The 14975-nt window shown below is 45.1% G+C and overlaps 1 protein-coding gene across 1 annotated transcript in view; it reads left to right on the forward strand.

Annotated features, from left to right (window-relative positions):
- The window catches only part of NLGN3 (neuroligin 3), a 64680-nt gene that overhangs the window by 33879 nt on the left and 15826 nt on the right, over positions 1 to 14975 (forward strand). The window contains exon 3 of the mRNA XM_030209450.1: positions 11552 to 11737. Within this exon, the coding sequence (XP_030065310.1) occupies positions 11552 to 11737 (186 nt within the window). The remainder of the gene's footprint in view (positions 1 to 11551; positions 11738 to 14975) is intronic.

Here is a 14975-nt window from a genome sequence, read left to right on the forward strand (position 1 = left end):
CTAGCGGTGCTCCAGGTACCTAGGCTAAAGCAAGGCAGACAGGCAGGGAAGAGGACACAGGAGCTACATACAAGCTAAGCTCAAGAGAATGGGAATGACAGCTACGCTTGCCAGAGGAAGGGTTAGACTGGAGCTACAGTAGCTAACAGATAGAAAGGAGAGAAATGGCTGCAGCATCAACCGCTGACCCACCTCAGACAGGGGGCAGCACCACTGCACAGGGATAACAGAAAGGCTAGAAGCCCACAGAGAATAATAAACACAGAAAGGCTGAAAGCCCACAGAGCAATAAACACAGAAGGGCCAGAAGGCCCACAGAGCAATAAACACAGAAGGGCCAGAAGGCAAGTCCCACAGGTGATAGTAACTCGCAAAGCAGAAGGGCTGGAAGCCCACAAGAAAAGACAAGGAAAGCTAACTGTGCAAACAGCACACTAACCTCGGGACCTAAGGCACTGCGGAGGCCTTGGCAATGCAAAGGCAAAGGCTGCAGTCTCTAAGTGATTAATAAAGCCCTTCAACACCAGAGACACAGCTGCAGCAATCTCTAAGTAACTACGGAGGCTGTTCAGGCACAAACCACAGAGCAGGCAGAAAGCACAGTGAAACACAGAGAGGCTTCCCACACCCAGGTGTAGTGTAGTGAAGCAATTAGAGTCATGCTGGAAGCAGCCAGCACACAGAGAGAAAGAGAGAGAGCTAACCCAGGCAACACCCACAGGTGCAGTATAGTGAAGCAATTAGTCTCATGCTGCTGGATGCAGCCAGCACAGGGAGCCAGAGCTAGCTCAGAAAGGACAGACAGAAGAAACAGGAGCCAGCTAGGAAGCTGATCCCCAGGAACAAGGTAAGTCTGAGGGTGGTCACGGCCACAGACGTGACATTTGGGCACCTTTTTGTGCCTTAGTCGTAAGAAAAACAGGTCCGGGTGAAAACATCCAAGTGCTCGTCAGGGGTGTCCTTGTTTTTTTCGATTATGGGTCAAGGACGTCCAAGTGTTAGGCACACATAAGTCCTGCCTTTGCTACGCCTCCGACGTACCCCCTCGAACTTTGACCATCCTTGCGACGGAGTGCAGTTGAAGACATCCAAAATTGAGCTTCGATTATAGCGATTTGGATGTCCCTGGGAGAAGGACATCTATCTTCTGATTTATCTTGAAAGATGGACGTCCTTCTCTTTTGAAAATGAGCCCGATAGTGTAACCCCCTCCCCCTCCATTTTGATCTACTCTTTCATTACAATATTATTTGTACCTCCTTCCACCAGCTCTCGAGATGCCAGTTATATCTGGCTCATCATTTAATGCTATATATTCCAACTCTCCCATTTTATTTTCTAGGCTTTGAGCATTTGTATATAGACACTTCAAAGTGTGTTTTTCTTTGCCATCTACAAGCTGCTGTGAAGTTGACGGGGAAAATGTGCATCCTTTGCTCTCCCCTTAAAGAAGTTGTGCACTTTCCTGATAGCACACACATGTGCATTGGTTCACACATCTGTGTACTGTAGGGAAAGAATGCAGTCTCTTTGCTGGCAGTGTCCACTCCTTCAAATGAGTGTGCATTCTTGTGAAGGAGTGTGTGCTATTAATGACATTGGAAAAAAAAATTTCAATTTTTTTCTGTAGTTCAAGGAAAAATGCCAGAGCTGGGCTTATTTTCTCCTACCACGCAAGATATTTCAGTGACAGCCCAACATTTTTCGGCAACTGGACCACTTGCATCAATTACTGTGCCCATTGTTCATTGTTTATTTTATTTTATTTTTTGCTTCTCCATTCTCTGTAATCGATAAAATTCTCTCAATAAAAAACATTTAAAAAAAAGAATACATTTGATCCTTATAATAACAACATTTAACACAGCCTCGGACAGGATATTCAAAACACAAAAGTTGCCTACACTGGGCCGTAGTGTAATGTATAGTGAACTGCACAGTGAACCACACGATAATATACAATGAGCTGCTGTAAAATAGAGAAGTGACATCTTCAGTATAATATACAATGAAGTGCAGTTAATATAAACTAGAGCAGAGAGGTTTTTTTTTAGGAACATGGGGGACATCTTGAAGGACAGGGGAGGTGGACTGGTGGTAGTGGGAGGGATTTTAATCTTGTCATCGATCCTAAAATTGATATCACTGAGGGGACCAAGGAGGGAGGGGTCAGATCAGGTGTGTGCTGGTAAATATTTAACAACAGGCTCTTTCTCCGGATGTAGCCAGCTCTGCAGTTGGAAGGGCCAGGGGTGGTGGTGGGGGGGGGGGGGGGAGCAACACTTGCCTCTCTCTTCTCCCTCCCTTCATGCGGGCACGCTAGGCATACCTTTGCTGGCAACCAATAAATGGACTGCCACCACTCCCAAGGTCTTGCTCTGAGCAGCATGCTGAAACTTCTCTCACATGCTGGAGAAGTCCCAGCCTGCTGCTCAGAGCTGGAAATAAGGAGCTGGGAGCAGCAGCAGTCTATTTACTTGGCTGGCAGGGCTCAGCATCCCCACCAGCAAAGTAAAAGAGAATTCAGCAGGGGGCCCAAGCCCACATTTTGGGAGCCAGTTGTTAAAGTAGCCATGGAGGGCCCTACTTTAACAACCGGCTCCCAAAATTCTTAAAAACTTAACAACCGGCTCTTGTGAGCCTGTGAGAGCCTGCTCCAGCACACCACTGGGTCAGATGAAACATCAGGTACAACTGAAGAGAGAAAAAGAAAGGGAACTTAGAGAGTAATTAATGATGGAGAAAGGCAGTGTAATGTGTGAGAGACAGAAGCAGGCATCCACAGGCTCTCTGTCCAAATTGCAGGAACTTGTAGTGCCATGAGGCTGTCGTGAGTTCTAACAATAGCAGCAGCGGTCGTGGCGGCCATTTTCCTCAAACAGCCACAAGGGGCAGTACCGAGGGGACTTTGCTTCTGCCCCCATCGATGCAGCTGGACCTCCAGAAAGTACAGTAGGCCTGAGGGAGTGGGCCTACCTAGACAGGGGAGGCGGTTTGGGGGGGCCATTAAGGGGGGAGTGGAGGGGTAGCCTAAGGGTTAGTGTATATAATATGTAAACTACTTTGATTGTAATCAAGAAATGAGTTATATCAAGTCCCATCCCATTTCCCCACCTTTCTGCATGGCAGCAGGCTGGGGAAGAGGGAAGGAAAGGAAGGGGCTCTTGTGGGGGCAAGGAGGGGAGCCCAGGGCTCTGTAGAGCCTTTAAGTAGTTATGTAGGTCTGAGCCAATGTTCTGTGTGAGGGCCCACATAGTTAGCTTTTGAGCTGTCCTAAATTCACCCTAGCACCTGCGTAACCTGCAGCTCCTCCCCGTCCCCAGTGCCACCCCTTGTACTGCCCAGTCCTGCCCCTTTTCCTGGGCTGGTCGGAGCCAATCTTCAACAGAACTGCCTGGTTAAGTGCTGCTGAATATTGACAGGTGGCCTCAGGTGATTTAAGTGGGTAAGAACTTAACTGTTTCTATCTATGTTTAAGTTCTTTCAGTACTCTCGGGTATTTTCAGTACATCAACCAGTTCACCTTTATCCACATGTTCATTCATGCCTTCAAAGAAATGAAGCAAATTGGTGAGGCAAGACCTCCCTTAGCTGAATCCATGCCTACTCTGTCCCATTAAACCATGTTTGTCTACATGTTCCGTAATTTCATTCTTTATGATAGTTTCCACTATTTTCTCCAGCACTGAAGTCAGGCTGACCAGTCTGTAATTTCCCAGATCACCCCTGGAACCGTTTTTAAAAATCAGCGTTATATTTGCCACCCTCCAATCCTCAGGTACTATTAATGATTTTAATGAGAGGTTACAGATCACAAACAACAGATCAGCAATTTTATGTTTGAGTTCTCTCAGTACCCTGGAGTTTATACCATCTGGTCCAGGTGATTTATCACTCTTTAACCTGTCAGTTTGGCTCAGTACGTCTTCTGGGTTCACCGATATTTCTTTCCGTTCCTCCGCATCATCACTCTAGAAAACCATGTCTGATACAGGTAGATCTCTTACATCTTCTTCTGTGGAGACTGAAGAAAAAAATTCAATCTCTCCGCTATGGCCTTGTCCTCCCTGAGTGCCTCTTTTGCTCCTTCTTGATCTAACAGTCCCACGGATTCCCTCACAGGCTTTCTGCTTCTGATGTACCTGAAAATATTGTTACTATGACTTTTTATCTCCACAGCAAGTTTTTCTTCATATTCTCTTTTAGCCTTTTTTATCAATACTTTGCATCTAGTTTGACAGTGCTTATGTTGCTTCTTATTTTCTTCATTTCGATCCTTTTTCCATTCTTTGAAGGAAGCTCTTTCGATTCTAATAGCCTCTTTCAATGTCACCTTTTAACCATGCTGATTATCATTTGCTTTTCTGATGGCAGATAAAAATCTGTATGGTCCATCCAGTCTGCCCAACAAGATAAACTCATTTTACATGGTATGTGATACTTTTGTCAAGATCGGGAGGCGGGGCTGGTGGTTGGGAGGTGGGGCTGGTGGTTGGGAGGCGGGGCTGGTGGTTGGGAGGCGGGGATAGTGCGGGGCAGACTTATACGGTCTGTGCCCTGAAGAGCACAGGTACAAATCAAAGTAGGGTATACACAAAAAGCAGCAAATATGAGTTATCTTGTTGGGCAGACTGGATGGACCGTGCATGTCTTTTTCTGCCGTCATCTACTATGTTACTATGTTATATGTATACCCGAGTTTCATTTGTCCTTGCCTTTCTCAGGGCACAGACCGTAGAAGTCTGCCCAGCACTCTTCTTGTACTAAAAGTTCTAACGCTAACGTCAAAGTCCCTTAAAATTTACACTCCAGCCCATCCATATCTATTCAGTCACGATCAGGGCGTAGACCGTAGAAGTCTGCCCAGCTCCCGTTTTGTTTCCAATTACCAGCGTCGCCACCCAATCTCCACTAAGATTCCATGGATCCATTCCTTCTAAACAAGATTCCTTTGTCTTTATCCCACGCATGTTTGAATTCCATTACCATTTTCATCTCCACCACCTCCCACGGGAGGGCATTCCACATATCCACCACCCTCACCGTGAAAAAATACTTCCTGACATTAGTCCTGAGTCTGCCCCCCTTCAACCTCAATTCATGTCCTCTAGTCCTACCGCCTTCCCGTCTCTGGAAAAGGTTCGTTTGCGCATTAATACCTTTCAAATATTTGAACGTCTGTATCATATCACCCCTGTTTCTCCTTTCCTCCAAGGTATACATGTTCAGGTCAGCAAGTCTCTCCTCATACGGTTTGCAACGCAAATCCCATACCATTTTCGTAGCTTTTCTTTGCACTGCTTCCAGTCTTTTTACATCTTTAGCAAGATATGGCCTCCAAAACTGAACACAGTACTCCAAGTGGGGCCTCACCAATGACTTGTAGAGGGCCATCAACAGCTCCTTTCTTCTGCTGGTTATGCCCCTCTCTACGCAGCCTCAGAGGAATATGTTTCACTGAGCACTTCTAACACAATTTAGTATAGTGTGTTTACACAGCATAGTAAAAAAATGAAATAAAAATAGATAAGTACAGAAAGAATACAACGGTTTCTACTTACTATATAGTTATATATTTTGAAACCAGGACGTAGTGTTACCCCAGTATTTATTACATTAAATTTTAACTGCCAGACCCTCAACCATTTTTCTAACGTTCGGAGATCCCTTCTCATCGTTTCTACTCCCTCCAGGGCATCCACTCTATTGGTTATTTTCGTGTCATCTGCAAAAAGGCACACCTTTCCTTCCAACCCTTCAGCAATATCTCCCACAAATATATTAAACAGAATAGGCCTCAGTACCGACCTCTGAGGAACTCCACTGCTCACCTTCCTTTCCTCCGAGCGGATTCCATTTACCACCACCCTCCGCCACCTGTCGGTCAACCAGTTTCTTATCCAGTTCACCACTTTTGGTCCTAAGTTCAACCCTTTCAGCTTATTCATGAGTCTTCTGTGGGGGGACCATATCAATGGCTTTGCTGAAGTCCAAGTAGATTACATCTAGCATATGTCTCTCATCCAGTTCTTTGGTCATCCAGTCAAAAAAGTCAATAAGATTCGTTTGACAGGATTTTTCTTTGGTAAAGCCATGTTGCCTCGGGTCCTGTAACCTGTCGGTTTCTAGAAAGTTAACTATCCTTTCTTTCAGCAGCGACTCCATTATTTTTCCTACCACCGACGTGAGACTTACCAGTCTGTAGTTTCCCACTTCTTCCTTGCCTCCACTTTTGTGAAGAGGGACCACATCCACTTGTCTCCAATCTCACGGAACCTCTCCCATCTCTAAAGATCTATTAAATAAATCTTTAAGAGGTCCCGCCAGGAGCTCTCTGTGCTCCTTCAGTATCCTGGGATGTATCCCATCCAGCCCCATAACTTTATTCACCTTCAGATTCTCAAGCTGTTTATAAACTCTTTCTTCCGTAAACTGCGCAGTATCCACTGCATTCCCAGACGTTCCCTTGGCAGCCAACCGCGGTCCTTCTCCAGGATTTTCCTCCGTGAACACCGAAGAGAAATAATTGTTTAGCACGTTCGCTTTAGCTTCATCACTCTCCACATAGCCATTCTCATTATCTTTCAGTCTCACAATTCCATTCCTATCTCTTCTCCTTTCTCCAATATATCTGAAAAAAGTCTTGTCACTTCTCTTTACATCTTTAGCCATTTTTTCTTCCTAGCCAGGAAGTGAGATGACCTCACTTCCTGGCTAGGAATATATAAGAAAGTGCTCTATACTCCTCCAGTGCTTCAGCAACAGGCTTCCAGAGTTGTGTTTCTCCAGTAATCGTTGCCTGACCAGTTCCTGCTTCCAGCCCTGCTTGTTCCCAATCTTCCTGTTCCAGTCTTCCAGTCCTGCCTGGTCCAGTTCTCCAGCCCTGCTTGTTCCTGTCTCCAGCCTTGCTGTTCTAGCAACTCCCTGGCCTCGACTCCATCAGGCCAGCCCCCAACGGCTTTTTTGAGAGCCAACCTCTAGACAAACCCTGTCATGTTTCAGCCAGTCTGCTAGGCACTGCCAGCCTAGTCCTATGCTTCTGCCTGACCAGTCAAGTCCTGCCTTCTCCTTCTCCAGCACCTGGACTCTGCCAGGCGGTCCTGTCAGCAACAGCCAACGAGGGCCTGCGCGGCACTTACGCCACACAGGTAGAGTAAACCTCGTCACGGTCCGAGGGCTCACCTTCCTCAATCTGGGTTTATTTATTTATTGCATTTGATATACCAAACTGGGACAATAAGACATTTATGCAGTTTACAATATAAAAGAAATTTTAAGAGAGAAGAGAAGATGAAAGGGGTAGAGCAGAGAGAAGGTGGAGGGGGGGAGAAAAGAACAGAGTAGGCAGGGGTTTAAAAAAGGTTTGGACAAGCTCCTGGAGGAAAAGTCCATAGTCTGCTATTGAGATAAAGATGGGGGAAGCCACTGTTTATCTCTGGGATTGGTAGCGTGGAATCTTATGTTCTTGTTTCTGTGCGGTTTGACTTATCCAGGTAAGGGCCGAATAACGGCACTTATCCAGGTAAGTATCAGGACATGGAATTGAATGTCTGAGCATAATTGTAGGGTGGCGGAAAATGATTCATTTGAGGCTTAAATCTGAGCAAATAATTGACAGACCTGAAAGTAGATCCATGACTTCTAAGCTCCTAAATGAAGGTATATTTTCAGCCGAAAGGGAACCTAACTGAGGAGCTCCACTTTTTGCATAGATTAGGCTGTCAGGGTAATTTAATAAAGTTTTTTTTCCATGAGTAAATTCTGTTTTACTGTGGAAGAGCTTTTATAACATTACCCCATGGTATATACATGTAAAAGTACGTAGCTGGAGGGACTAAAGAAGCCAATCTGTAGCTCAGAGCCCAAACGCTGTAGTTATCGATGCTGAATATTGGTTGGGCTGTGGTTCACCAGCCCATTCTGTTCACACTGAGCGGGAGTCCTCCACCTACAGTCCTGCCAGTGGGGGGTGCTGTTTCACTATCATATTTTCAATAGTGAGGGACAGGCAAGGTCTGCAGGACTCCAGGGAAACTGCCTGTCCTTAGCAATTCAAAAACACAATATTGAAACACTGCCGCCCACTGGTAGCAATGCAGTTGGAGGACTCCTGCTCAGCTTAGAGAGAACAGTGAATCCTGTTGGGCAGAGTGGATGGACCGTGCAGGTCTTTTCTTCCGTCATCTACTATGTTACTATCCTGCTTATTTTCGAAGGAGAAGGCCGGCCATCTTCCAACACAAATTGGGAGATGGCCGGCCTTCTCCTACGGCCGGCCACATCGATATAATCAAAAGCCAATTTTGGCCGGCTTCAACTGCTTTCCGTCGCAGGGCCGGCCAAAGTTAAAGGGGGCGTGTCGGCAGCGTACCGAATGCGGAACGGGGGCGTGGTTAAGAGATAGTCGCCTTCGGCTGATAATGGAAAAAAGAAGGCCGGCTCTGATGAATATTTGGCCGGCTTTACTTGGTCCATTTATTTTTAGGACCAAGCCTCAAAAAAGTGCCCCAAAAGATGACCACCGGAGGGAATCAGGGATCACTTCCCCTTACTCCCCCAGTGGTCACCAACCCCCTCCCATCCCAAAAAAATTTTTATACATTTTTGTGGCAGCCTCTACACCAGCTTCAAATGTCATACCCAGTTCCCTGACAGCACTATGCAGGTCCCTGGAGCTGTTTTTAGTGGGTACTGCAGTGCACTTCAGGCAGGCAGACCCAGGCCCATCCCCCTCCTACCTGTTACACTTGTGGTGGTAAATGGGAGCCCTCCAAAACCCACCAGAAAGCCACTGTACCCACATCTAGGTGCCCCCCTTCACCCGTAAGGGCTATGGTAGTAGTGCACAGTTGTGGGTAATGGGTTTGGGGGGATTTGGGGGGCTCAGCACACAATGTAAGGGAGCTATGTACCTGGGAGCTTTTTCTGAAGTCCACTGCAGTGCCCCCTAGGGTGCCCGGTTGGAGTCCTGGCATGTCAGGGGGACCAGTGCACTACAAATGCTGGCTCCTCCCATGACCAACTGCATTGGATTTGGCCGAGTTTGAGATGGCCGCCATTAGTTTCCATTATCGCCGGAAACCAATGGCGGCCATCTCTAACGCCAGCCCAAATGTTGAGAGTTGGCCGGCCATCTTGTTTCGATAATACGGTCGGGTATGCCGCTTTATGAGGCCAGCCTTAGAGATGGCCGCCCATATAGATGGCCGGCCCCGTTCGATTATGCCCCTCTATGTTATTCCACTGCCTGTATTATGAGCAAAGCACGGACAAGGTCATAAAGTAAAGCTGTAGTTTCTTTACCAAGCTCCACATTTCGTACTATCACCCAATTTATTTATTTATTTATGACATTTATGTGTATACCTTACCTTGATTTGTACCTGCCTTTTTCAGGGCACAGACCGTACAAGTCTGCCCAGCAGTATTTCCCGCCTCCCAACCACCAGTCCCGCCTCCCATCACTGGCTCTGGCTCTGGCATAAGTCTGCCCTCCACTATCCTCGCCTCCCAACCACCAACCCCTCTTCCCCCACCTGCTCCGCCATCCAATTTCGTACCTCACATTTTCCCATATACTTTCGAGTTCAATGTGACTAACAAGCTAAAAAGAAATCATTACAAAATATGAAACAAAATACATAAACCCAAACATATGAAGAAGGAAAAATCATAAATATATAAAGAATTTAACAATAAAGCATAATGGGGAGAATGGAAGGGAGGAGATTGGGCACCAGGATCAATTGACAGAAAATTTTCAATCTCTGGCACTATTCAGATTTGATTATTGTCATTCCATATATGCAGGTATTAAAATTTCACTCCTTAATAAATGACAAACACGAAGAAGGCTTCCCCTACGTTCAACAACTAATTGATTTACTTTCACGTAATGCAGTAAAAACATAGAGAATACCTCGCGCTCCGTTATCCAAACTGCAAAGGTCTTTCTTACAAATCAGTCCTTGTCGCAGGCTTCATAATTCTCTACCCAAGCAATTAAGGTACTTAGAAGATTATCTGAGATTCCGTAAATTACCAAAGGCTTTTCTATTAAGTACATATCTTATCAAAAGACAATAAATTAATGTTTCCGTCTCTCTTATATGTTTCAACATAACCAATACTCTAAACTAGTTTCATGACAAACCCACAATTATTCCTAATGTACTAAAATGTGATAATTAATTATCTGACTGTATCATATTTTTGATGTTTTTCTTGAATGTAAACCATATTGAACCTGAGCTTGTTCGGAGTAATGTGGGATACAAATGTTGTAATAATAACAATAATAAAGCATGCACATACACACATTTATTCCAGCCTTCAAACAGGAGTGAATGTACACAGGCGTGCTTTAGCTGTGAATGCTTTATAAAGACACTTTGATGCTTATAAAATTGCTCCAAATCACACGTGTACTTTTCAGCATAAGTGAAATGTTATAAAATTGCCTTCTGAGTATCTAAATTTTTCCACTAAGCTTATAAATGTTTTCCTGTCTTCACCCCACTCCAATACCTTCCCGTTTAGTAGATTTATGATGTCAGTCTCTAACTGGAGAGTCTGTTCGGTACAGGAATGGAATTGCCTGGTTTCCTGTATACGATACTAGTGTCACACTGAAAATATGTGCCTGTAATGGAGGGCAGAGCACTGGAGCCAACCACAGAGCTGGCAGAAATGCGCCCTGTGAGTTCCACTCATGATCCGTCCAGACTGGGTCAATGTGTACAATTTGAGCTCTGTAAGTTGCAGGTGTGCTACAGGGTTTTCACAGCCTATGATTGGCATGGAACTTTTCACACATACTTCATAGAATTACCCTGCACATGACTTATCGTTTCACTTTTATTGTATAAATGCATATTTTTTGGAAAGAAACATGTATGCGTAAAAGCTGTTCAATATCAAACTTACATACCGTATTTTTCGGACTATAAGACGCACCGGACCATAAGACGCACCTAGGTTTTAGAGGAGGGAAAGAGGAAAAAAAAAATTTTCCTCTTTCCCTCCTCTAAAACCTAGGTGCTCCGGTGCGTCTTGTCCGAATTTTTGACCTCCGTTTTGTACTTACAGGATTCCGTGTTCCCTGGTGGTCTAGTGACGTCGGGGCAGGAAAGAGCCTCCTCTTTCCTGCCCATCGCGCTGCTCTCCCTGCTTCTCAATGGTTTCCGACGGTCTCGGCGAGATTCAAAATGGCCGCCGAGAATCTCGGCGGCCATTTTGAATATCGCCGAGACCGCCGGAAACCATTGAGAAGCAGGGAGAGCAGCGCGATGGGCAGGAAAGAGGAGGCTCTTTCCTGCCCCGACGTCACTAGACCACCAGGGAACACGGAATCCTGTAAGTACAAAACGGAGGTCAAAAACCGCTACCTTCGGACTATAAGACGCACCCCCCATTTTCCTCCCAAATTTTGGGGGAAAAAAGTGCGTCTTATAGTCCGAAAAATACGGTATGTTTAAAAACAATGCAAGTTCCATTTTGATGATTCGCTACTGTGAAGTGATACCTAATGCCATAACTATCTTAATTGTAGGATTCCTAAGTACGGGTGACCAGGCTGCCAAAGGGAATTATGGACTCCTTGACCAGATTCAGGCCCTGCGATGGATCAGTGAGAATGTCGCTTTCTTTGGTGGAGACCCTTTGCGAATTACTGTCTTTGGATCTGGTATTGGTGCGTCCTGCGTCAGTCTTCTCACACTATCTCACCATTCTGAGGGTAAGTCTGGGACTTCGTCTACTGTTCCAAATGGTGCCCCCTTCCTCATGTTGTCTCTTTACAGAAGTCATATCTGTGCTGTTCCCCACTCCTTGCATTGAGTGTTGGGTCTAAGGAAGAGTATGGGGTCCTCTATTTCTCCTCACATTTTGTCACCATTCTGAGAACGAGCTGGATGTCTCCTTCCCTTTCTCATATTCTCTGTGAGTAATATGGAGCTTCTTCTCCTCTTCACACTGTCTCATTACTCTAAAGTCGGTGTTAGTGTTCCTCCTCCCTACACTGCCTCTTAAAACTGAAGATTCGGGAAGCTTTTGGGCTCATTTTCGAAAGAGAAGGACGCCCATCTTTCGACACAAAGCCGATTTTGGGCGTCCTCAACTGCTTTCCGTCACGGGGACGACCAAAGTTCACGGGGGCGTATCGGAAGCACAGCGAAGGCGGGACTGGGGCGTGCTTAACACATGGGCGTCCTCGGCCAATAATGGAAAAAAGAAGGGCGTCCCTGATGAGCACTTGGCTGACTTTACTTGGTCCATTTTTTCTTTCGACCAAGCCTCAAAAAGGTGCCCAAACTGACCAGATGACCACCGGAGGGAATCAGGGATGACCTCCCCTTACTCCTCCCACCCTCAAAAAAAACTTTAAAAATATTTTTTGACAGCCTCAAATTTATTTATTATTTATTATTTATTTATATCATTTATACCCCACAATTTCCCACCGCTGGCAGGCTCAATGTGGCTTACAACATTGAATTAACAAACAGGAAAGTATAATAAATGGAAAGTGATACGAGGGGCGGAAAGGTACAGGGTTAGGAGAAAGTAGTTAAGTCCACAAGATCTTCAAATGTCATACCCAGCTCCTTGACAGCAGTATGCAGGTACCTGGAACAGTTTTAGTGGGTACTGCAATGCACATCAGGCAGGCGGACCCAGGCCCATCCCCCCCCCCTACCTGTTACACTTGTGGTGGTAAATGTGAGCCCTCCAAAACCCACCAGAAACCCACTGTACCCACATGTAGGTTTGGGGGGGGGGTTTGGGGGGCTCAGCACCCAAGGTAAGGGAGCTATGCACCTGGGAGCAATTTCTGAAGTCCACTGCATTGCCCCCTAGGGTGCCCAGTTGGTGTCCTGGCGTGTCAGGGGGACCAGTGCACTACGAATGCTGGCTCCTCCCATGACCAAAGGGCTTGGATGTGGTCGTTTCTGAGATGGGCGTCCTCGGTTTCCATTATCGGCGAAAACCGGGGATGACCATCTCTAAGGTCGACCTAAATGTTGAGATTTGGGCATCCACGACCGTATTATCGAAACGAAAGGTGGCCGTCCATCTTGTTTTGATAATGCAGGTTTCCCTGCCCCTTCGCCGGGACGTCCTGCGAGGATATCCTCAGGAAAACTTGGGCGCCCCATTCGATTATGCCCCTCCACGTGCTCTTCCTCACCACTTTGAATGTAAGACTTGAGGGCTTTTTCTGTTTTTCAGTTTCTCACTAGACTAGATAAGTCTGGAGCTTCTTGTCCTCTTCACATTGTCTCTGATTTCAAAGCACTCCCTCATGTCTCATTACGGAGCATCAGTTTGGCATTTCCTCCACCTCGCACTCGTCTTTCTCACACTGTTCTTTTTTTTTTATTTCTTTATTTATCATTTTAAATAAATTTACAAGCCATTTTCATACTTGAATAGGAAATTCAGATATAAGAAAAGGAAGAAAGATTACTTCATATACTTAAACATAAAGCAAAAATAATATATCTTATTTAGTCCACCGTTTAGAAGGGGCAGGAGCCAATATAAACTCAGGAGAGAGAAAAATAAGAAAACAATAAAGAAAGACTTAGCAGATTATCCACTATACTATTAATATATTCTCAACCTAGAAACAGCACTGTTAGAATACAATCTACATCATGACAATTTCTTCTGATCTATAAATTGTTTCAAGTGAACAGGATTAAGGAAAACATATTTAACATCCAAGTATTTTATGTTGCATTTGCATGGATAGTTTAAATTAAATGTGGCTCCCAGTGCCAACGTAGCTGATCTTAATGCTAAAAAGTCCTTTCTTCTAGTCTGTGTGGATTTAGCAACATCTGGAAATACCCAGATTTTCTCTCCATAAAAAGGAATTTGTAGATTTCTCAAAGCCAATTTTCTAACCAAATCCAAATCTTGTTGAAATACAAATGAGACCAGAAGTGTTTGTCTATCCATTGTTGAAGATAAAGAAGTTTCTAAAAGTTCTGAAACATTCATATCTCTTTGAGGTTGTTGTGCAAGCGGTAAATCTTCACTTACTTTTTTAACAGGTAGATAATAGACTTTATTCAAAGGCGGGATATTGTCAGAGGTAAATTTTAAGTTTTCCATCAAATATCTTTTAAATACATCCAAAGGAGAATATACTGAAGTACGTGGAAAATTTAACAATCGAAGATTTAATCTTCGATTGTAATTTTCGAAATATTCAAGTCTATTATGAATCTGAAGATTGTCCTGAATCAATTTTGAAGTTATTTCTTTCATTTTCGTAGAATCATCGTTTAGAAGCTTAATTTTTTCATTTGTCTCGGAGCACATGGTAGTAAATGCAACATTTAAATTCTGAACATTTTCTGAAAGTATATCAATCTTGCCTGATGAAGTTTTCACAGTGTTGTCCAAACACTGGAGCGCTTCCCATATCGCCTCCAGTGTCACCTTCGCAGTTGGGGCTTTAGATATCATAGGCCTCTCTTGCTGGGCTACATTGCCCTTCAACTCCGTTGTCTGGGGAGCTCCAGCAGAAACAACGATTTGCCGGCCCAGTGGTAGATCTGTTTCCCCGACTTCCGGGGTCAGCGTTCCACCCTCGAAATCGAGTACTGCTGGCTGCAAAGGCGGGAAGAGTATCGGGGGAGACAACGACGTGTCAATTCCCAGGCTATCGGCGTCTCCTAACGCCGATAGATCAGCGGGACCACCCGAAACTTGCATAGTGGACTGTCGCGTGAGAAACCGTTCAATCGTCTGCTGGTCGGGCGTTGAAGTTAGGGACGGCGGGGCACGCGCCCTAACGGTCCCCTTTCTCTTAGTATGTGGCATTTTCAAAAGGTTTGAGGTAAGTTCAAAAAAGAAATCACTAAGAGAAATCGTAACGTTCCAGCAATGTTGGACTAGTTGCTAACGCGAACTGCTGGTACTGCCGCCATCTTGCTCCGCCCCTTCTCACACTGTTCTAAGTC

Source organism: Microcaecilia unicolor, chromosome 7 (assembly GCF_901765095.1).
Source record: "Microcaecilia unicolor chromosome 7, aMicUni1.1, whole genome shotgun sequence".
In the NCBI taxonomy this organism is placed as follows: Eukaryota; Metazoa; Chordata; class Amphibia; order Gymnophiona; family Siphonopidae; genus Microcaecilia; species Microcaecilia unicolor.